This window comes from Scyliorhinus torazame, chromosome 17 (genome assembly GCF_047496885.1).
Source record: "Scyliorhinus torazame isolate Kashiwa2021f chromosome 17, sScyTor2.1, whole genome shotgun sequence".
In the NCBI taxonomy this organism is placed as follows: domain Eukaryota; kingdom Metazoa; phylum Chordata; class Chondrichthyes; order Carcharhiniformes; family Scyliorhinidae; genus Scyliorhinus; species Scyliorhinus torazame.
The window spans coordinates 44,284,801-44,309,628 of record NC_092723.1 but is presented as its reverse complement, the minus strand read 5'-3'; the positions used below and the strand labels follow the sequence as shown (position 1 = coordinate 44,309,628).

General features: G+C 44.5%; 1 protein-coding gene across 1 annotated transcript in view; it reads right to left on the bottom strand.

Moving 5' to 3' along the window:
* The window catches only part of itpr3 (inositol 1,4,5-trisphosphate receptor, type 3), a 361,536-nt gene that overhangs the window by 214,180 nt on the left and 122,528 nt on the right, over positions 1–24,828 (bottom strand). Inside the window, exons 4-7 of the mRNA XM_072480387.1 lie at positions 18,744–18,830; positions 7,058–7,216; positions 5,122–5,220; positions 4,231–4,314 (exon numbers count right to left, since the gene is read on the bottom strand). Of these exons, the coding sequence (XP_072336488.1) occupies positions 4,231–4,314; positions 5,122–5,220; positions 7,058–7,216; positions 18,744–18,830 (429 nt within the window). The remainder of the gene's footprint in view (positions 1–4,230; positions 4,315–5,121; positions 5,221–7,057; positions 7,217–18,743; positions 18,831–24,828) is intronic.

Sequence of the window (24,828 nt, the reverse complement as noted above, 5' to 3'; positions counted from 1 at the left end):
CTCCCTCGCTTCTGGGTCGCACTCGGTGCAGATCCGCGGGTGCACTACCGCAACCCTAGCAATACAGGGCGCCGAGTAAGCCGATTTTAAGCTATATGTACTCACTGACCTCTACGCTCCTCTCCTATTGGGACTGGATTTCCAGTGTAATCTCAAGAGCCTGACCCTGAAATTCGGCAGGCCCCTACCCCCTCGCACCTCGCGACACTAAAAGTCGACCCTCCCCCGCTCTTCGCAAACCTCACTGCCGACTGTAAGCCTGTCGCCACCTGAAGCAGGCGGTATAGCATTCAGGACAGGACTTTTGCCAGATCCGAGGTCCAACAGCTCTTGCGGGAGGGGATCATTGAGGCCAGCAATAGCCCCTGGAGAGCTCAGGTGGTGGTCGCCAGGACCGGGGAAAAGAACCGGATGCTTGTAGATTACAGCCAAACAGTAAACCGGTACACGCACCTTAATGCGTACCCCCTTCCCCGGATCGCAGACATGGTTAACCAGATCGCGCGCTACCAGGTGTTCTCCACGGTGGATCTGAAGTCTGCGTACCACCAGCTCCCAATCTGCCCGGGGGACCGCCACTACACGGCCTTTGAGGCAGACGGCCGCCTCTTCCACTTCCTCCGGGTCCCCTTCTGCGTCACAAACGGAGACTTGGTCTTTCAAAGAACCATGGACTGAATGGTGGACCAGTATGGGCTGCGGGCCCGCTTCCGTACTTGGACAACGTCACCATCTGCGGCCATGATCAGCAGGACCACGATGCCAACCTCCAGAGATTTCTCCAGACTGCCCAAACCCTTAACCTCACTTACAACAAGGAGAAATGCGTTTTCCACACAACCAGTCTGTGGTAGTCTGTGTAGAGGTATTACGGTACCTGGTAATGCTGGAACACCATTGGTAGATATTGTATGCTTCCTGATGTTGCCTGGTATGGAGGGCATTAGCTATAAGGAGAGGTTGAATAAACTCGGTTTGTTCTTCACACAGAATTTACAGTGCAGAAGGAGGCCATTCGGCCCATCGAGTCTGCACCGTCTCTTGGAAAGAGCACCCTACCCAAGCCCACACCCCCACCCTATCCCCATAACCCAATAACCCCACCCAACACTAAAGGCAATTTTGGATACTAAGGGGCAATTTAGCATGGCCAATCCACCTAACATGCACATCTTTGGACTGTGGGAGGAAACCGGAGCACCCGAAGGAAACCCACGCAGACACAGGGAGAATGTGCAGACTCCGCACAGACAGTGACCCAAACCGGGAATCGAACCTGGGGCCCTGGAGCTGTGAAGCAATTGTGCTAGCCACTATGCTACCGTGCTGCCCTACTATGCTACCGTGCTGCTCTCCGTTCTCACTGGAATGACGGAGGTTGAGGGGCGACCTGATAGAGGTCTACAAAATTATGAGGGGCATAGACAGAGTTGATAGTCAGAGGCTTTTTCCCAGGGTAGAGGGGTCAATTACTAGGAGGCATACGTTTAAGGTGCGAAGGGCAAGGTTTAGAGGGGATGTACGAGGCACGTCTTTTACACAGATGGTAGTGGGTGCCTGGAACTCGCTGCCGGAGGAGGTGGTGGAAGCAGGGACGATAGTGACATTTAAGGGGCATCTTGACAAATACATGAATAGGATGGGACTAGAGGGATACGGACCCAGAAAGTGTAGAAGATTTTAGTTTAGATGGGCAGCATGGTCGGCACAGGCTTGGAGGGCCGAAGGGCCTGTTCCTGTGCTGTACTGTTCTTTGTTCTTTGTTCCTTGTTCTTTATTGGTCAAGCTGTATGGTAGCTCCGCCCTGCTAGGCAGGGTATAAGAGCCCTTGCCGCCCCAGCAGCCTTCATTCTGTACCTGAGCTGCTGGGGGAAACATCTCGCTTATTAAAGCCTTCAGTTGGACTACAACCTCGCTTTAGTGGTCATTGATCGTGCATCAGAGGCTAGCCACCCTCGGCTATGTCGTGGAAAACGGGGTTCTAGGACCCGACCCTGACCGTATGCGCTCCCCCCTGCAACTCCCCCTTCCCCACTGCCCCAAGGCCCTGAAAAGGTGCCTCGGGTTCTTTTCCTATTACGCCCAGTGGGTCCCCAACTATGCGGACAAAGCCCGCCCACTAATCAAGGGCACCACCTTCCCACTGGCAGCCAAGGCCCACCAGGCCTTCAGCTGCATCAAGACAGACATCGCCAAAGCCGCAATGCGCGCGGTGAACGAGTCCGTCCCCTTCCAGGTGGAGAGCGACGCATCAGAGGTCGCCCTCACCACTACCCTCAATTAGGCAGACAGGCCAGTAGCATTTTTTTCACGCACCCTCACCGCTTCTGAAATTCGACACCCCTCAGTCGAAAAAGAAGCCCAGGCCATCGTGGAAGCCGTGCGGCACTGGAGGCACTACCTCGTTGGTAGGAGGTTTACCCTCGTCACCGACCAACGATCGGTAGCCTTCATGTTCAATAATACGCAGCAGGGCAAGATCAAGAATGATAAGATCTTGAGGTGGAGGATCGAACTCTCCACCTATAATTACGATATAGTATATCGTCCTGGGAAGCTCAACGAGCCCCCAGATGCCCAGTCCCAAGGCACATGCGCCAGCGCGCAAGAGGATCGACTCCGGGTTATCCACGCTGTCCTCTGCCACCCAGGGATCACACGGCTTCTCCACTACATCAAGGCCCGCAACCTGCCCAACTCCACTGACGTCAGAGCCATGACTAGGGACTGCCCGATCTGCGCGGAGTGCAAGCCAGATAAGGCCCACCTGGTAAAGGCATCCCGTCCTTTGAACGCCTCAGTATCGATTTCAAAGGGCCCCTCCCCTCCAATAACCGCAACACGTACTTCCTTAACATCATAGATGAGTTCTCCCGCTTCCCGTTTGCCATCCCCTGCCCTGAAATGACCACCCCCACTGTCATTAAAGCCCTGCATAATGTCTTCACCCTGTTTGGTTTCCCCAGTTATGTCCACAGCGACAGGGGCTCGTCATTCAGAGCGACGAACTGGGTCAGTACCTGCTCAGTAAGGGCATCGCCTCGAGCAGAACTACCAATTATAACCCCCAGGGAAACGGGCAGGTGGAGAGGGAGAACGCGACGGTCTGGAAGACCGTCCGCCTGGCCCTACGGTCTTGGAATCACCCAGTTTCCCACTGGCAGGAGGTCCTCCCCGACGTGCTCCACTCCATTAGGCCCCTCCTTTGCAGGGCCACAGATGAGACCCCTGATGACCGCCTGTTTGTTTTCCACAGGACATCCACCTCTGGGGCCTCGCTTCCGTTCTGGCTGAAGACACCGGGGCCCGTCCTACTCCGCAAACACGTCAGCAGCCATAAGTCCGTCCCCCTGGTTGAGATGGTCCAGCACCTACACTCCAACCCCCAGTACGCATACGTCGAACACCCCGACGGCCGACAGGATACGGTTTCTCTCTGGGGCCTAGCGCCCGTAGGCTCCACTACCACCGCTACCCCAACTTACCCCACCCAACTTACGCTGACCAGTGTCCCCGCCCCTACATGGCACCCGCACCCCCTCCCGTCCCCTATTCACTCTTCACCGACCCACAGGAACAAAGCTCCGGAAGACATGCTCCCGGGCTCCACGTCTGTACCCACACCGGCAGCATCATTACCCACGCCCGCACGGATGAGTTCAACACTGGGCCAGCTGCAATACCAAAGCTCCGGCGATCACAGCGCACGATCCGGGCGCCGGACAGGCTGAACTTGTGAATCCTTCGCCCCTGCTGGACTTCATTTTTTAACAGGGGGTGAATGTGGTGAATGTATTGCATTAACCATTCACCATGTATGTAACTGTATCACGCTGTTGCCCATGAGGGCTCCGCCTATGGACCATTGTAAGGTATTACCTGTGATGTATCATGTTGGTGCCTTTGTGGGCTCCACCCCTGGCTCCTCCCCTTGAGGGGAGGTATAAAGAGCAGTAGCCCTGTAGGCGGCTACCAGTAGCAGAGCAGTCACAGGCAGGCACTGTTCTAGTTGATTAAAGCCACAGTTTACTTCTACTCCTTGTTTCGTGTGAATTGATGGTCACATCAATTTCGTCATATTCTCCCTCAGTGTACTCGAACAGGTGCCGTAGTCTGGCGACTAGGGGATTTTCACAGTAACGTCACTGCACTGTTAATGTAAGCCTACGTGTGGCACTAATAAAGATTATTATTATTATATTTGTCCAACAACTTTAGAAAAATTCATACCCCTTTCAAAACATCTTCCATGTAGTCACTGTACTTCATGAAGAGATTTATCTTCCAGCTTGTGTTGGAGTTCACAGAATTTACCTAGAGTTAGAAATTTTTAAAAATTAAAGGAATAGCATTGAAAATAAAACAATTACCTGCTTGCTGCAGACAACCTGTTGAATAGCCACTACAACAAATGATTTTGTATTCATTGTAACATTTTTTTTGAAAAGATATTTATTCCATTTGTCAAGTTACAAAGCCTGTGCGTAGAATGGAGAGGACAAACTCTTAATCCATCTCACTGTTTGCCCCAAAAACCAATTCAAATTCAAATTGAACCCAATTCATGCTCTCCACAAGAGAGACATATGAGGTTCAAGCCGACAAGAAAAGGCATTGCACCTGATCTTCGGCTGGATCTGACATTATTGGTGTCAGGATCTCACATGCAAAGTAATTGTGCATCAACAGAAGTGGAATTCAGTTTACCTCCACTCCCCAACACATTTCATTTTTGTGCAGAATTACTTCCTACAATCATTTCACTGGATGCATAGGATCTACACTACCACTTCCTTGTTTTTTCTTTTTCGAAAAATGACATATCATCTGCAATCTTAAATGAACGTGACAAAACATGAAGAAAGGCAACCACAGAATGCTACATCCGCATAGGTCGATAGCTCTCTCTGTCTCTTTGGACACTCGTTTGTATTTTCCTTGAACCTCTCCGCTTTCTGTTTTTCTTTCCTTAAATTCCTCTTAGTTCCACCTTCCCTGTCCTTTCTCTCCATCATTGCCCTGAACCTTTTTCTTTTCTTTTCTCCCCATCATTTGCCACAAAGCTTTGCTTTTCTCTTTCTTTCATTATTTCTCTCACATCTTCCTCCGTTGGGTCCTTACCTCCTTACAGCCAGCATTGTCAATGAGCTCATAATTGCTTGCATGTAATGGCTGTCCAGCGTTGACTGGATTTAATACGACTTTGTCTCCCACCACCACCTGAAACATACCATACACGTTTTGGAAGAAATATAATTAAAATATTGCCGTAAGATTAAAATGAAATGGCAACATTACAGCCTTTTAACTTTGAAAAGGCATTTGCATCACAAAATCTCAAAATTCATGATTTCATGATATAATCCTTAAACATCACTAGCAAAACACAGGAAGCAACAAACTTGATTTCAGACATGCAAAATAGATGTGAGATCATCGCACTCTTGACGTAGACGTGCCCAGAATTCTCCGGCCGTTGGGATTCTCTTGTCTCCAAGCAGCACACCCCCGCCTTTGGGTTTCCCATCAGCATAGGTTGGCTTCAATGGGAAATCCCGAACTGGATTCTCCGATCTGTCAGCCACGTGTTTCTCGGCCGCGTGAGCGGTGGGATTCTATCTTCCCGCCGATTGTCAGTGGGATTTCCCATTGAAACCCACCCCACGCTGCAACGAAACCCACTGGTGGAGTTGCGTTGCTAGCAGGAAAATTGAATCGCAACAGCCGAAGAATTCCGGTCCACATTGACAAGCAGCAGGAGTAGAGAATCCCAACGCCAGCGAAAGACGCATTGCCGACAAACACGCGGCAGGAAACTGAAGAATCCAGCACCTTGTTTAATAATTCAAAGGTGCATTACTTCAAAATAGCACAGCATTTCTGCTATTGCTGATAGTGAACCTGGCATAAAGTGGACTTGTATTTTTCACTCATATATAAAACTGACAAAATACATGCTGCTACTGCATAAGAGGCTGCTAATTAGTTCGCCCCGGAATTTCAGGATAACCTTGTTTATTGCTCCAGATCCTCTCTTTTCAGTTTCCTTCCTTTGATTTTTTCTTTAATCGTCTTTCTCTGTCATTCTCCCTGAAACTTTTTCTCTCTCTCTTTCTCTCCCTCTCTTTCATTCTCCCACTTTTTCTGATATTGAGCGCGATCTAACCAAAATAAATCAGAGTCCAGTTCTGTGTCTAAGGAAATGTTTACATAGGTTGGGAAAACAGCCATACCTTCCCAGACTTAAGAGGAAAGGAAGAGGGCAGCACGGTGGCGCAAGTGGTTAGCACGGTTGCCTCACGGCACCGAGGTCCCAGGTTCGATCCCAGCTCTGGGTCACTGTCCGTGTGGAGTTTGCACATTCTCCCCATGTTTGCGTGGGTTTCGCCCCCACAACCCAAAAGATGTGCAGGATAGGTGAATTGGCCATGCTAAATTTGAAAAAATGAATTAGATACTCTAAATTTATTTTTAAAAAGAGGAATGGAAGGTTGGCAGTGAGACAGCAGTTTGCAAGAATGGAGTTTTTAAAGAAGAGGCTGATTTAAGGGAGTTAAATAGTACCTCAGGGGAGGAAGCTAGCCCAGTGACCAAGAAAGGAGCTTAGATGGCCAGCAGTCTAATGGAATCGGGATCAAGGGAAAAAGAGGTGGATTCCAGTGGCACACAGCGGAAAGTGAAGTGGAAAATGGGAGGAAGAACTAGAGGAAGAAGCAAATTAGCAATATGGCATGGGGCAGCCTGGAGGAAAGTTTGGTTTGATGGACGAGAAGGAACAGGGAAGAAAGAGAGGTTGATGAATGGAAGGTCTTAATTTTTTTCAATGCAACAGTCCTGGAACTCTATAGATTTGTTGTGGGTGGTGAGGGAGGAAGGGATTGGAGACATTTGGTTGTGGAGAAAATAAGCTAGATGCTATCTTTACATTCCAGGATGGTCCTGGAATAGTAGATTGTTTTGGTACATTAAAAGGTAATGAATGCCAAGTATTTATCTTTTACTTCAATTGTCTTCAAGATCAGTCAATGGTTTTAGGCTATTATTGATGTACTCTTACATTGTCTCCATTACTCCTTAACTTCCAAAATGGCTGAATGAATAACCAGGAGCCTTCATTCCCTGTGCCATCCAGAGTGACTCTCATGGCATTCTTCTCCAAGAGTGCTGGTAACCTCTTATTCACGGTCAAGTATTTGTTGCTTTTTATGTGCAGCAGCTGAAAGTGGAAAACAAACAGTAGGTCAGAGAACATCATTAGATATTTAAGAAGTGGTGCCAACAATAGTCATTCTAAATTGAAAGCATAAGTTATCTATTTCTGGAATACACAGAACGGAGCAAAAAGTAACATTCCTATTAACCACTGTATCCCTTCATAATGATCCATAGTGTGCTGGTGTGGACTATTTGCCTTTCCCGATTATTTAATGTTTTAGGAACCTTATTCTCATGTTCCTTTATAGATCACAGTGTTCACTACCAGTCTGATGCACAGGACAAGGCCTGAAAGTGGAAGCCATTCAAATTAATGAAAAATGAATGATCATTTTTGCTAAAATATCAAACAACTTCATTCTTCAGACGAAATTCGTTCAATAAGATATCAGGATCTTCAAAAAACTGGTCAGTGCTTCATCTACAATTTAAATTAATATTGAGTTCAGCTGCAATATAGCTTAGATAAAAGAAACATTAGCCAAATTCGGGAGCAATCCTGATTCAGTCTAATTGCTGATAAGTATTCAGGCATGTTTGATCAGAGGAATATCTACTAATCTTATGTTTATATTTTCAAGATGGGGCTCGCAGCCTTTCAAAATTAAGTCAGTGAGATAAATCATGTTATTTTCCATCTGTCTGCATTTGGTAATCACTGCATATCCATTTTATTTCCTATGTCATAGAAAATGGCAGTCAATCTACGACAATGGGAGTTACTTTCCTATGTGACTAATATGCCTGGCATAACCAGACAGCAGGGACTGGAACAGGTTTTGGGTCATTGCCACCCTTTTACACTGGCATTTCAGTCACTACCATCTTAATATGGGTCCTTGGGTGTGCAGCCCATGAGCCTGTTTGCTTCAGGTGGGAGGCCACTGTTAATATGAAAGTCAGGTTCTGTGAAATGTTGTACTCGTATCGAGCAGCCTAACTTGCATCCTTCAAAAAAAAACAGTTCAGAAAATGGCCTGAAACCATTTTCATCTTTTATTTCTTTGAAGCTATGACCAGTAGGCAACTGAGGAAACTGTCATTGTAAAACAATGCAATGTGCGAAGACAATACTTAAACTTATTCTGCAATATGCATACTATGTGACAGGATTATTTTAAAGTGACAGCATCAAACATGATAAATACATCAACATTTTTTTTACCATTGCTATTTATCAAAGCAGTTACAAGCAACTCAAGAGTCCAATGTGCATTCTTCAGAACCTTGGCCAAGAGTCAGGAACAATCAAATCAACAGGCAACCAAGGAATCACTGTGAATGCTCTAGCTATCCAAATAGTAGGACTGATTAACATAATGATTGTCTGCCACTTAAGAAAGGATCCACTTTGATCTTGGGTGTCAAAGCTTGCCCTTGAAAGGCAAGCAAAGTTGTTTAATGATTTGGATTCTTCTTGTATTTCCATGTAAAGACAGGGAGAATAAACTCAGAAGAATTCTGGAACATGAAAAACATTGGTAGGTCTGCAACATGACACCTCTTTCAGCTCATATAAAAGAGAGAACCTTTTAATTTTTGCACAACAACGGCGCGATTATTGAGATTTCCATTTGCTGCAAGCCTACACCAAATGGATTTTGAACAATTAACAGAAAAAAAAGCTCGAGCTAGTTAGTCGACAATCACTGCCAAAGTGTCTCAATGGATAGCCACAGAGAACACAGTCCCATTGTATCCCTACTCACCATGGCTTGCTATTCCAAGACAATTTCAAACAGGCATCTTTCTACATAGTATACCCACTCATCTTCACTTTAATTGAAAGACTGCAATGTTAAGTGATGTAAAAATTGTGGGTGAACAGACAAGTGATCCATAATGTGTGTCACCAACGCTTCACAAGAGATTTGAAAGTAAGCATTTTAGAACAGTGTTAACTTGTTTTTTTTAAAAAAGAACGCAAATGGAAGCTTTCAATAATTTACAGTTTCACAAAGTTGTTTTGCATTTCTAATATGTGATACGTTCCACTCAAGGATAGGATGTCATTTTTCAGGAAGAACAAATGAGAAGCTATATTATAATTATTATACATTTCAGTCATGCAAATTAAGATGCAGCCAAGTGCTTCATACGGCCCTGGTGCATGGAAAACAGTCAAAACGTGTTCAGTATTCTTCCTGATGTTTAGCATCCATAAATCCCTCAGGCGATTTCAGGATGGGGCTGGGCAGAATTTCTGTCCAGTCCATGCCTATTCTCCTGATCCTATGCCAACTTCCAGTGTCAGAGATGTTAGTCGTATTGCAAATGTCCATGACATTTTAAGTGCAACTGGAGTATGGAAAAGTACAGAATTTACTGTGTTATAAGGGTTGCTGCAAATCAACAATTTTTAAAAGCTAAAAGCTGACAAAGTTTCAGAATTCTCACTTTCCCTCTGATTGACTGAAACAGACGTTTGGCATTTCTATGGCACCCATTAGGCCAGGATTAGGTCAAGATGAGCATGTGTGCCTTCTTTATGCAGGTATGCAATGCAATAGAAAAGTGAGACAGAATTGGTGCAAAATGTCAGCGTGGTATAAAAGGGTAAAGACTGAGAGCTACCATCCAAACTCTGTCCCATACATAGCACCCTTAAACGGCAGGAACTCAGGGGATAGGGTAGCTACGTTTGTCATGACTACCCAAATCCCTTGATTTACTTAGCTTTTTACTATTCAAATCATTGTTTAACTGTTCACTCAAGGGTGTCAGATACAAGCTGCCTGTGACACATTAAAAATTTTAAAAATAGTTGTCATGGGGACATAATGAGCAAGGATATGGGGCCTGGTTCAACAGCCTCATCCCGCCCGACTTGGTGTCATGACGAAGCCGTTGAATCTTGCGAGAGGCCTCTCACGAGACTTGCAATGCTCGAAAAGCGATCTGGATCTCGTCCTCCTGGTTGACCCATTAACCTCATTTAAATGTGTTTGTGGGATTTTCCCGGCACCCATGATATAGCAACCGTACCTAGGAGACGCTCGCCAGGGCGCCGTTTAGTACTGGTTTCCACAAATGTGGACCAGTCATAATGGCACCTGGGGGGGGCTCTTCCAGGCCATTAGAGACCGTCTGGGTGGTCAGGCACAAGGCATTTTGGCACCCTAGCACCCCGTCTGACAACTGGACACCTTGGCACTGCCAGCCTGATATCCTGGCAGTGCCACCATGTTGTTGCCCCACTGGCAGGGATGCTGCCAGGGTGCTGGTTAGCACTGCCAGTGATCGGGCACGTGAGTCCTTACCAGGTGGAAAGGGGGTGAGGAGGTTCCCCAGGGGAGGGGTGCTGGAAGGGGGGAGGGGGTTAAAGATTGGGACAGCTCGACAAAATGGCGCCCCGATTTGTGAAGAGACTTTCCTGCTGGGCTTGTCGGTGGAAAATGACTCAAGTGCAGCCATGGCAGAGAGAAATTCCCCGAAGTAAAAAAAACTGGCAAAGTCCCTTTTAATAGTGGGGTGTTTCTCAGCACTGTGGCCGCTAAGGAACACCCCGCTAAATGAACCTAAAACCCAGGCATAGATTTTGTCTGTTGAATCACGCCCCACTGTCATAGATTATGTTGAGGCATTTTAATTGTGAAGGCAATGCAAAAGAGAATGACAGCTCTTTGGAAAAATTCACAAAAGAGCACTAAAATAACCTTTAAACAAGAACATATTACGCCTAATATATTCATGGTGTCTGCTCATAAGAGAAAACGGGTTTAAGATTGATGGCCATATCAGAATTTAGCTTAGGTTTTCTCATTGCGTGACATGGGCTCCCCTCACTGGCAGCTACAGTTGCTAAGAACCATAAATGACACGGAATCCTTGACAGTCACAACCCATATAAGGGGAACATATCGAAGCTGTTTGTCTGAGACAACTTCAAGATTGTGTGATGGAATTAATGTCAAAAGGGGACAGAAAGTACTTGAGAACGCATTCACCCATTCTCCTCATCTGCTCAGATAATTGGCTAGTTTTAATGGAGCTCTACTGGCTGGCCTGCATAATCGCGGGGAATGCCTCACATCCCATTCTCACCAATGGGAAATCTCTTCCCCATGGAGTCAGCAGCAGGAATGGAGCTGACATGGGGAACACGCTCTCTGGCTAATTAGACTCATTAACGAGCCACTTAAAAGTAATTATTCCTGAGCCCACCAGAATTTAGTGGATTCCCTTGCCTCCTGAAGGTTACGCAGCAGACCCTACTGGGGTTGGCCGCGGCCTCTGGGGAGGGGAGGAGGGTCACTGTTTCAAAGGCACTTAGTGTCCGATCAAGGGAAAGAGGAGTGCTCCTGGGAGAGACACCCCATGCTTTTTCATCTGAACCCCTCTCCCCACCTCTTGCAAGCGAACCCCCACCCCAAGATCCCCACCTGACCCCACTCCAGGGATTCCATGATGATCTCTGGTGAAGGCTCACACTAGCACTGGTACCAGCCAGTGATCCTGGTGGTGCTGCCTGTGCAGGGCAGCTGCCAGTCTCTGCTTGACCGGCATCTCTCTGTGGGCGAAATTTACAGGATCATAAATCTCAGGAAACACATGATGCTAGCCACTTATGTGCCTAACAGGTACTTAATTTTGTTGGGCCACCCTCATCAAAGCAACACAAATCTCCCACAGGACCTCCAACTGGTGGTGGAACCAACGTCAAGACCAATAAATCCAGCGCATCTTATGAGATTGCATGCCAAGTTTGGACAGCTCTAGGTTATTTCCCATTAAGTGAATAGGTCCTCTCCAGGATTCAAGTGAGCTGTCTCTGTGAAGTCATTAATGATGGAAGTAAATGTATTCTCAGGTATAAACATAACTTGAACGATCATAAAAATGTACTAATTTTACAGTTTTATAAATTGTATTTATATTATGGTGGCACAGTGGTTAGCACTGCTGCCTCACTGAGCCAGCGACCTGGATTCGATTCTGACCTTGGGCGAATGTCTGTGTGGAGTTTGTACATTCTTCCCTTATCTGCGTAGGTTTGCTCCACAGTCCAAAGTTGTATAGGTTAGGTGGATTGGCTATGCTAAATTGCTCCTAGGTGGGGTTACGGGGATAGGGTGGGGGATTGGGCCCAGATAGGATGTTCTTTCAGAGAGTTGTGCAGACTCGATGGGCCGAATGGCCTCCTTCTGCACTGTAGGGATTCTAAGAGTGCTGAGCAAATGTGGCTTCTCTCACAATTTCATTAGCAAAAAGGTTGCTCACAGTTTGTTCTTCACCTTTAAGAAAGGATCTCGCATCTGGGTGAAAAATATCTCACACTTTTATTAAATTTTAATTTTGGGTTTACATATTTAATCTTGTTCATTACACCAGTGGTTATGCTTCACTGGTATGGAATTCATTGTAAAATACTTTGGGAAAATCTGAGGTCACGAATGATGCCATGCAAAAAGAAGTCTTTTGTTTTTTTTAAATTTCTACCTATTCACAGGGCCTTTTCCTTGAAGTAGGATTTAATGTCCCACATTATAAAAGGAGAGAGAAGAACGAAAGGAAACTCACGCTCCATCAAACTGAAATCACTGAATAAGTTCACTGCCAAAGCCAGGTGTACATTTTGCAATAGAAGGCATTGTGGTTAGTAATCAAGTCACATAATTCTGATTTAAACAAGCTAAACGTGCAACTGCAGGTTGTCAACACCTCCCGTTAATAAGATGCTTCCTCCCCCATCTCTTCTTGCTCATCTTTGCGTCATGCACCAGGCGCATTGTTACCCTCATCGTCTCTATCAATATCCCCCGAGGCACATGTAACTTGATCCACTCTCAGGATGTGGAGGACACCGACAAAGGCTTATTATTTTATTTCCATCCCTAGTTGCCCTGAGAAGGTGGCCGTCTCCTTGATCTGCTTCAGTCTTATTGCTGCTCGTACCCCACAACGGTTCTCGATTTTGGATCGGGAATTTCATCCAGTATCAAAGTGAAGATGACGTTTGCCTCAGAGGGACTAGCAATGATGAAGGAAGAGCCATATACTTCCAAGTCAGGATGGCGTGTGACTTGGGGGGGGGGGGTGGATCTTGCAGGTGGCAGTGTTCCCATGCATCCTGCTGCCCTTGTCCCACTAGGTGCAAGAGATGATGGATTTGGAAGGTTCTGTCCATGGAGTCGGGGCTACGTACAGCAGTCATGAGGAGTGAATGATTAATGTGCTGAATAGGGTTCCAATCATGTGGCTGCTTTGCCTGGATGGTGTTGAACTTGTTGAGTGTTGTTGGAGTTGCGCTCATGCTCGTGTTTAGGAAATATTATATTGCACTCCTGATTTGTGGCTAATAGGTGGAGGAAAATCTCTAGGACGTAAGGAGGTGATTTATTTGCCACAGAGTATCTAGTCTCTGACTTATTTTTGTAGACACAATATTTATGTGCCTGGTCCAGTTAGATTTCTGATCAATATTGACTCTCCAGAATGTTGCTGGTGGGCAATTTGTTGACAGTAATGCTACATAATGTGAAGAGAAGGTGGTTAGAAGCTCTTTTATTGGAGGTAGACAGTGTATGGCACTTGTGTGGCCTGAATGTTACTTGACACTTCGTAGTCAAAGCTTGCATGTTGTCCATGCCTTGTGCACAAACAGCATTGTTATTCGAGGAAATATAAATGGAACCAAACACTGTGCAATTATCAGCAAATATCCTTGGTTCTGACCTGGTGATGGAAGAAATCTTATTGATGAAGCAGCTGTAGATGGGTGGGCCTTGGGCACTGCTTTGAGGAACCCCTGCAGAAATGTCCTGCGGCCGAAATGATTGGCATCCAACAAGTATAACCATCATCCTTTGTGCCAGGCACAACTCCAGCCAGACGGGAATTTTTCCATTTCCCAAGTTTTACTTGTTTCCTTGATGCCTTATGAAGTCAAATGCTTTATGTCAAGGGCACTTTTGCCTCAACTCAGGAATTCAGCTCTTTTGTTGTAACGCTGAAAGGCTGCAGTGAGATCTAGAGCCGAGTACTTCTCGTGGAATACAAACTGAGCACGAATGAGCTGCTTTTTGTACCACTGCTGACAACACCTTCAAGCATTTATTGATGACTGAGAATAGGTTAACTGGGCAGTATTTGGTCGGGCTGCATTTTGACATCATTAGCATTTGTGAACAGACCTTATTGCTGTGAGTTGTAATTCATGACCTTGCCACAAAAATACATTCAAAGGTCATGGGAGTTCGAGGAATGTATATTAATCCAGAATAAATGGCATATTATCTGCCACAAGAACTTGCTCTTCTAGTTGATCTCGCGTTCGGGTAGCTTAACTTTTCCAAAAATATCCGAGCAATCAGCAGGTGAGATCAAGTTCAGCGAACCATTCACAGGACCTTTGCTTAATAACAGAGTTCTCAACATCATAATGAAAAACAAATTTTTTTTCACTGGACAATTATACTTGGTTTCCTCAGAATAGGGAATAATGCAAGCATCACCAACCTAAGAAAATTACTTCTAGATAATATATACATTCCTACCTTTGTGACAATCTGGTCGTGTTCTGTCTGCAACAGACTTTGTGACAAATGTTTTGCCTCAACCTAGCTGCAGTATCTGCAAATTCATTGCAATAAAGCGACTAATATAAGGAGCATGTTGGTAAATGGAAGTGTACAATAACTATATTTGGACTGTAGTTGCTTTCATTAAAGTCCTCATATTCATAAAGATGCTGGATAAATATGGAATTAAAACAGTCTCCCCCAATAAGGTGGGTGGCGAAGCAAATAGATGCAGTTCTTAAATTAACTTTACAAGTGAGAATAGACTATATTGGTTGGATACTATCCCCTGAGGTTTAACCACACAGCAACTGTTTGAGGGCACTGATTAATAGTAGGGATTGTTTAATCCATGGGAACATCACTGCCTGGGCCAGAATTTATAATAATAATAATCTTTATTGTCACAAGTAGACTTACATTAACACTGCAATGAAGTTACTGTGAAAAAACCCTAGTTGCCACATTCCGGCACCTGTTTGGGTACACAGAGGGAGAATTCAGAATGTCCAATTCATGTCTTTGGGGACTTGTGGGAGGAAACCGGAGCACCCGGAGGCAACCCTCGCAGGCACAGGGAGAATGTGCAGACTCCGCACAGATGGTGATCCAAGTCGGGAATCAAACCTGGGATCCTGGTGCTGTGAAGCAACAGTGCTAACCACTGTGCCTCCGTATTGTCCACTCTGCTCTTGAGCTGAGTAGTTTTCTTGGCAGAGTCAACTACTTTGTTGTGGATCTGGAGTCACATGCAGTCCAGATCAGGTAAGGACAGCAGACTTCCTCCCTTAAAGAGCATAAACGAACCAGATGGGTTTTTATAACAATCGGCAATGGCTTCATGGTCATCATTAGACTTTTAATTCCAGAATTTTACTGAATTCAAATATCACCATCTACCATGGTGGGATTTGAATCCAGATCCCCAGACCATTACCTTGGGTGTCTGGGTTACTAGTCCAGTGAAAATACCACTATGCCCCTGCCTCCCCAGGCGTGAGAATAAGCTGGAAGTGGACAATAGGGATCATTCCAAACAAGACTTGGCTTCCAATGGGAATACAAGTGCAGGTGTTCAAGGAAACTAAGGGAATGTTGCCTGGAAATTTGGTATTTGACACTGATTCCAGCTTGAGTGCTCCTCCAGGTCCTCCACACTTCAGCACTCATCTGCATGGGTCCATAAAAAACAATCCTTTATCTAGACTCAGATGATGAATGCTCACTTGGGCAATTTACTTCCCACCTTGATAAGAGTTGGGACCATCAAGGTACATGAGACGAAAGAGAATTAAAATGAGAAGGGAACAGAAAATAGGCAGCGGCATATGACTGAATACTTTGTTATCATTAGCTTGTTAAGTCAAACGCTTCCTCATCGTAGGTTCTGCAGACTTGGAACTTATGCTTTTAAAGAGTGCACACTGTGATTGAAAGACATCATCAATCAATTCAAGTACATTACACGCAAATACCAGCTCTGAATGCTTTTCTGTTTATCTTAATTAGTCACTAAACATAGCCTATGTTACTTTTCACTAACGAGCCTATACAGAGGCAGTTTCCTGTTTTCAGTCACTTAAATTAACATGTAAACTCCACAACAATGAATAGTTTTGCAGTAGCTCCATCACTTCCGATTAATAGTTTCAGTACAAATCATCCACCTGACCTCATCTACAGTCAGTACTAAACCTACTAAACTGCAATTATAAATAGACCCTTGTGGTTTAAATTTGACATTTTGCCAATGCAAATGTTTTCCTCCAGAGTTAGTGAATCAAAAATATCTGCTGGTGCTTCATCTCAGTAGCTGCTGCATTCATTTCCATGTTTTGAGGAAATGGCTGGTTAAATGTACAAGGTTACTCTTACTTGTAAAATGAACTTGAGAACTACAACCTGTTTGGCTTCTCCATCTACGCTGCCCAGAAGTCTGACTTATTCCTAGATTCATTCCGATAGTTCACATTGAATGAATATGATGACTTTAACAAAAGGAACTGCAGTCAAACTGTAAAACCTCCACACTTGCATGGAGCAACAAACAAGCTCCATTTATTAGTAGTTTCACACTCAAGTTGGAGGTCCTCCAGCCAAGTTTAGGCAAAATACTTCTCACAAAACCCATTACAAGTGATAAAAGAAAAGAATGCCCCAGTGTGAGCATCTTTACAAAGTTGGTAATGCATTAGTTATCTTGAAGCACTTTTCACAGGTTAATTGTGCTTACATTATTCCCGACAACCGAGTACTTTTTACATTGAGAAAAGCATTTTCATGGTGTGATGTTGAGATCTCTTTGCAGCAAATTTCTGATTTGCTGATTGCTCTGATACTTTTCAGATAGTAAAGCTACTAGATCACATGGAAGAACAAGTTCCTGTGGCAGGTAATGGGTTATGTGTTCCGGATTAATATACACTACCCATAACCTGCAAGGCCATACATTGTAATTCTCAGTCATAAGATCCATTCACAAATACATAATTAAGTCAAAATATTATTTAAATGATTTAGTGTAACATCCCCATGCCAAAAGTGCACACTTGAGGGGCGAAATTCTCCTACCCGCCCCGCCACATTTCTGCCCCGACCGGCCGGCGGGAGGCTCCATAACACCGGCCGGTCAATGGGGTTTCCCATTGTGGGGCAGCCCCACGCCGTCGGGAAACCCCCGGGCGCCGGCAAAACAGAGACTCCCGCTGGCGGAGAAGGACGCCCAAGGAGTCAATCACTACATACATATGTGCACGCATTTATACAGGACCTTTACTGTACTTAAACATCTCAAGATGCTTCACAAGAAGGTTATAAAGCAAAATGTGACACAAAACTAGGGCAGATAGCTAAAGGTTTCACCAAACAGAAAAGTTTTAATGAGCATCTTAAAGGAAGAAAGAGAGAAAGAGAGGTTCACAGAGAGCCATGAGGGTTGATGAGGGTCACAGATTGGAATAGAGGGTATGAGGAACTCATGGAGGGTGGATGGAGAGGCATATGTTGGCATTGAGGGTATGTGAGCCATGGGGATGGTGAGTGGCGGTGTATAGGTTGACATGGAGGGTATGAGGGGTCATTGGTGTGAGGTGGCATGAGTTAGTATTAATGGGGCAGGAGAGTGTGTGGTGGGAGGGAGGTGGTGGTGAGGCAGAATGAGGGATGAGTGCCAGTGGGCTCTTTTTTTTCATTCTTTTTTTCACAACTAGGACCAAGTGCTGGACCATCAAGAGGGGCTTTTCCAACCAGCTTACCTCCACACCCAGCAGTCCCCGTGTGCTGCCTCCGCACTGTTTCGGGTTGTCTGCCATGATTTCCATTTCAATCCACCCCAACCCCCAGAACGAAAATCAGAAGCTCTGTGACACATTTTCCTGGGTCAGGTTTGCGGAACCAGAAATTGTCCTGAGTCTCTGCTCCTGACCCAGGAGTGAAAATTCAGGCCTCAACCTTGCCTTTGTCAATTCCAAACTCAGCAATTCCAGTTCTTTCCCAGATTGATCTTTCATCCTTTATCCTTCAAAAACTTCATCATGACTAAAATCCCTGCTGCTAGATGCTTTTCCTTTAAAGGTTCTGTGAGGTCACCGCTAGTATTGCCTTTCAGGCCCACACACCTCAAATTTTAAACGTTTGTATTGACGTTTAAATTCCTCCATGGTTATGAACTAGCTTATCTCTGGAAGTTCCTCCAAAGTGTCCATCTCCACCCTGTCCCTAAATCTTTGAGCTTGGGACTCTAGCTTGTGCGAATTCCCCCTTTCTCCCTCCCCACCATTATTGTTTGTGACCTCAGATGTCAATGCTCCACACTCAGTTATTCCCTGCCCAAACCCTCTGCATCGCCACCCTCTACTCTTCCTTTGGTCCTACCTAAAACCCACTTCTTTGTCATCCTTACAAATATCTCTTTACTTTGCTCATTTGTTTATTTTCCTCACGCTTGAGGATGGTTTCTCGTGCTAAAAGTCCTTTACAAATGCACGGTGTTGTAAATTTGCCACATACCTGCACTACACTTCCATATTTGATCACCTCTCCATGTACTTTTCTATTTTCCGTTTCATTCTGCTTCTGTTCCAGCCCAGCTGCATGCTGTGAAAAGAAAAGGTGAAAGTGTAGTTAATGCAACATCTTTTATTTACCAACAATGAAACTGTTAGAAATTTATCATGATCTGTGGCGAAATAAACTGTGTGAAGCTTCCACCGTCAACCTACATTCTAAGCAAATTTCTCCTCGTAAATTTTCTAAAAAGACAAAAATCAAAAATTCAAGAGATATGCGAAACCGTTTAGAGAACAATGGTCTTCAACGTGAAAATGCTCAGACACATTGTCATTCGGCCAAGTGTCTGCTTATACTTAGAATTGTTGCATTTCCATTACTGCTGACAAGCACATACAAGAAGAGGGCAACAATTAGCCAGTTATGCATTTTAAGCATTCCTTCCATAGTCAGCTCTGTGCAGCAGAGAGAAGATTAGATACCCTCTCTGCTAGATATGGCTCAATAACACAGGGAGATTCAAGGTTGTGGAAAAAATAATAGCAGCAACAAAACCCATAAAGTAAAACAAATAGTTCCCGACACTGACTTCCTTCTGGATTTAAAAGTATCAGGTGAACCACTGCTTAATGTTTGTACCCAGTTATTTTGCTGGGCTCAACACAACTGGGTATAATCTTGGGAAGGGTTTTGATGTTAACATATTCTGAGCTTTGGAAAAGAGATGTCCAATTTTGGAAACTCTGAATCATAATTTATACAAAATCTCAAATTTATTATATAAATGGAAGATGCACTGGAACATCCCTCAGATTTCCCAAGACAAGGACTTCACAGGAATTGCCCAGGAAGTTTCAACCTTCTCCAGGTCCTCAGATAAAAGTTTCCAAATATTTTAGGAAACTAAAATCAAAAACATTCCAAAACTACAGCCAGAGTTTGGCAAATTCATAGGTAACAAATTCCATTCATTGACATGAAACCACTTCACCTTGGTTCTTGTGATGTATGTAGCAAGAAATAGGAAAATTGTCACTGATATGCCCGCATCAGTACTAATCGTCATAGGGACATGGCAGAAAATATAGACCATGCGTATCCAATTTCTGCACTCATAGGTCACCTACTATTCCTTGAACAAAAATGCCTGGTCCTGTTTCTCACAATCAGAGCAGTGACAATAAATGCTAAATCTGCATTTTCACTGCACTGTAAAATATCACTTCACATAATGCAACGGATTTCTTTGTCTATGGATGCCAAATCACAGCCAATATATTTCAGCCCATTGATCAATTAAAAGTTGTACTTGTGGCTATTGTAAATATGATGGCCTGTGTGCCATATCACAGGAAGTGGACTATTAGATATTAAATATATCTAAAAATAAATTATTACAGTGAAATGACTATTATGGGTCATAAGCTAGCCCTGCTAACTATCGAACACTGGAAAATGATCGAGATTACATTTTCCCCAACCCTGATTGCCCTCAAGAAGGTGATGGTGAGCCGCTTTCTTGATTGACAGAAATCCATGTGCAATAAGTACACTTGCATTGCTGTGAGGAAGGGATTTCCAGACAATTGGTAGTATTTAAATTAAATAAATTAATAAACCTGGGGAAAAAATTGTAGTCACAATAATTGCGGCCACAAACTACTGGATTTTTGTAAAAACACACCATGTTCACTAATGTCCTTTCAGGAATGGAATCTGTGGTTCCTATCTGATATAACCTATATGTGACTCCAGATCAACAGCAATATGGTAGAATGTGGGGCAGCAGGGTGGCACAGTGGTTAGCACTGCTGCCTCACAGCACCAGGCATCCGGGTTCGATTCCAGCCTCATGTAACTGCCTGTGTGGAGTTTGCACATTCTCACTGTGTCTGCCTGGGTTTCCTCTGGATGCTCCGGTTTCCTCCCACAGTCCAAACATGTGAAGATTAGGTGGATTGGCCATGCTAAATTGCCCGTCGGGTTGGGGCTACAGGAATAGGATGGGGGATTGGGCCTAGGTAATGTGGTCGTTCAAAAGGTCAATGCAGACTCGATGTGCCGAATGGCCTCCTTCTGCACGATAAGGATTCTATGATCTAATGCCCTCTGAAATGACCACACCGTTGTATCAAACTGTTACACATAAGCTTTAGTCAATACATCTCAGGCAATACAGATATATATTGTAAAAATATATCATCTGCTTGTCAAACTTTATGTGCTGGTGTAACATTTATACCACACACCGATGTCTCCTTTCCCATTACAAATTCTAATCTTTGCATTTAACATGTCACATAGTAATTGCATCCTCTTGCCATTGGCAATGCTGTAGGACCTCAGTTTTGTATCTCCAAGTTCCTCAGCCTGTTCGGGGGATTTTCCACTCTGTGTTTCTCGGTGGCAATAGACAACTCACCGTTGACCGGCGACGGGATCTTCTGGTCCAGTCACTGTCAATGGGATTTCCCATTGAACCCACCCCTGTCACCAGGAAACCCGTGGCGGGGATTCGCTGTCGGCAAGACTGGAACATCCTGCTGGCAAGAATGGATGGAAAACCCCCCTCCTGAATGTTGCAATTTAATTATAAATAATATAAAAGTGTTATAAAAAGTGAGGGTAGAGTTTAGAACTTCAAGATGGAAATTAATTTTTACCTTGGCCCAATTTCCCCCACCCTAAGCCCCTTCACCTGTAGACCATATTTCATCTTGATTTCTGTGTGCAATACAACAGGAGATGGCTTATTATTTCTTCAAGCACATCAAAATATAAGTTATTACAGTGGAGCAACTATTATGGGCCACAAGGTAGCAAACCTGCAAACCAATGCGTACTGACAGGTGATCGAGATTACCCAAATATATATCTCCATGTTGCAAAATATGAGCAGTGCAGGACTTTAGACATGAGCAATGCTAATAAAAATGTTCTTATATTTACAAAGAAAATAAGATAAAATAAAAATAGTTTAAAAAATTATGTTATCCTACGCACAAGATTTTAAGACTGTGAAAATTCTAGCATTGTGTAAAAGTGCCCATTTAAATCATAATGGTGTCATTTGACAGAGGTCCAAGAAAAACCTGTACTGAAGCATAAAACATGAATGTAAAATCTTTGAAACATCAAAAGGTACAAAACGTATAGTAGGCAATAGAACTATGAATGATATACAGGCAGTCCTTGGACTTAGAACACAATTGGTTCCTGAAAACCTCATTGTAAGTCGAAACGTCATAAGTCAGAACTGATTTTCCCATAGGTGCACTGGTAAAAATGGGTGACTGGTTCATGAACACATGCTAATATCCAGTCCTTAAGGTCTTTTTGTGTATCAGCTTGGCGCTCCCAGGTGGTGGTAAGCCATTTGTCTGAAGGTATTTTCAGCCAACAATTCACGGTAGAAGATTAAACCACATGGATACGCGAGGAGATGAGCCTAGCACAGTGTTAAAATATGTACTGTGCTCTTTGTCCAAGTGTGTCTAAACTAGGACCACAAAACCAAAGCAGATACCATTCCATTCCTCCTTATCCATCTCACATTCTGGCATCTCTATCACCATACATGGCTCTGTAGGCCACATTTTTAACAGAAAATCGGAGGAAGCTTTCTCATTTTCCACGAGCTCATTCGGGGTCAGCAAACCAAAAACATAAATGGTGGGCAACGCAGAACACCACAACATTGAAACTGACAGTGTGAAACCAAAATCGGGTGCAAAATTATAAATGTTGCAAGTGCCATTCATCGTAACTTGAATGTCATAAAGTCAAAGACTGCCTGTAAATCCCATTGTACATAGATCTGGACATGTTCAAATGATGATTTTTAATTAGAAATACCAAAAGCATCATGAAGTGGGTGACACGGTGACAGAGTGGTTAGGACTACTGCCTCACAGCACCAGGGACCTGGGTTCAATTCTGACCTAGGGAGACTGTGTGGAGTTTGCACATTCTCCCAGTGTCTGCGTGGGTTTCCTCCGGGTCTCCGGTTTCCTCCCAGTAACTTAGTGTAACTCATACAACTTCAACAGAATCATAGAAAATAGGAGGGGTAGGCTATTCAACTCTTCTGGCCTGCTCCAACATTCATTATGATCATGGCTGATCGTACAACTCAGCAACCTATTCCTGTTTTCTCTCCATATCCTTCGATCCCGTTAGCACCAAGAGCTATATCTAAATCATTCTTGAAAACATGTTTCAGCCTCAACTGCTTTCTCTGGTAGTGAATTCCACAGGCTCACCACTCTCTGGGTGAGGAAATGTATCCTCATCTCAATGCTAAATGGTTTACCCCTTATCCTTAGACCGTGACCCCTGGTTCTGGACTCCCCCGCTACCAGGAAAATCATTCCTGTATCTACGCTGTCTAGTCCTGTTAGAATCTTATTGGATTCTATGGGATCACCCCTCATTCTTATAAACTCCAGCATATATAATCCTAACCAACTGACTCTCCCCTCGTATATCAGTCCCATCATCCCAAGAATCGGTCTGATAAACCTTTGCTGCACTCCCTCAATAGCAAGAAGATCCTTTCTTAGATAAGAAAACCAAAGCTGCACACAATATTTCAGGTGTGATCTCACCAAGACCCTGTTTAGTTGCAGCAATACATTCCTGATCTTTTGCTCGAATACTCTCACTATGGAGGCCAACATACCAATTGCCTTCTTTATCACCTGCATGTTCACTTTCAGTGGCTGGTGTATGAGGAAACCCAGGTCTCATTGCACATTCCCCTTCTTCAATCTACAGCCATTTAGATAATAATCTGCCTTCCTCTTTTTACTACCAAACTGGATAACCTCACATTCATCCACATTATACTGCATCTGCCATGCATTTGCCCACTCACTAAACTTGTCCACATCACACTAAAGCATCTTTGCATCCTCCTCGCAGCTCACCCTCTCACCCAGATTTGTGTCATCTGCAAACATGGAGACAACATTTAGTTCCCTCGTCTAAATCATGAATATATATTGTGAATAGTTGGAGTCCCAGCATTGATCCCTGTGGTATCCCACTAGTCACTGCCTGCCATTTGGAAAAAGATCCATTTATTCCTACTCTTGGTTTCCTGTCTACCAATCAGTTTTCTATCCAACAAAAACAGAAGATGCTGGATGATCGCAGCAGGTCTGACAGCATCTGTGGAGAGAGAAGGAGCTAACGTTTTGAGTCTGGATGACTCTGACAAACTTTTCTATCCATCTCAATGCACTACCCCCAAACCCATGCACCTTAATTTCACACACTAGTCTCTTACATGGGACTTTGTCGAAAGCCTTCTGAAAGTCCAAATAAACCACATCCATTGGCCTCCCCTCATCAACTCTACTCATTACATTCTCAAAGAATTCTAGTAGATGTGTCAAGCATGATTTCCCTTTCATAAACCCATGCTGACTCTGTCTGATTCTGCCGCTGTTTTTCAAGTACTCTGCTATTAAATCTTATAGCATTAACTAGAGCATTTCCCCACTACCGATATCAGGCTGACTGATCTATAGTTCCCTGATTTCCTTCTCCCTCCCTTTCTAAACAGTGGAGTCACATTAGCTACCCTTCAATCTGTAGGAAGTGTTCCAGAGTCTATAGAATCCTGGAAGATGACCACCAATGCATCCACTATTCCTAGGGCCACTTCCTTAATTACTCTGGGATGTAGATTATCAGGCCCTAGGGATCTATCACTTTTAATCCAATCAATTTCCCCCAAACCATTTCCCTCCTAATACTAGATTTGATTCAGTCACTGTGTTGTGCCCAGTTCCGAACCAGGCAAAATGGGTGAATCCCAGGAGAGCCCCAAATTGGGCTTCCTGCCGGACTGACCACACGTCACCCAACCTGCTATGCCCAGCGTGATCTGGGTCACCCCCTCACTGGGCGTGATCCAGATAACCTTGAGGGGGGGTTCTCGCAGGCCATTAGGGCCCCCCGGGGGTCAGCGACAGGGCAGGATAGTGCCCTGGCACTCCCCATGACATGCAGGAACCTTGGCGCTGCCCACCTGGCACCCTGACAGTGCCACCTGGGCACTACCAGGCTGCCAAGCTTG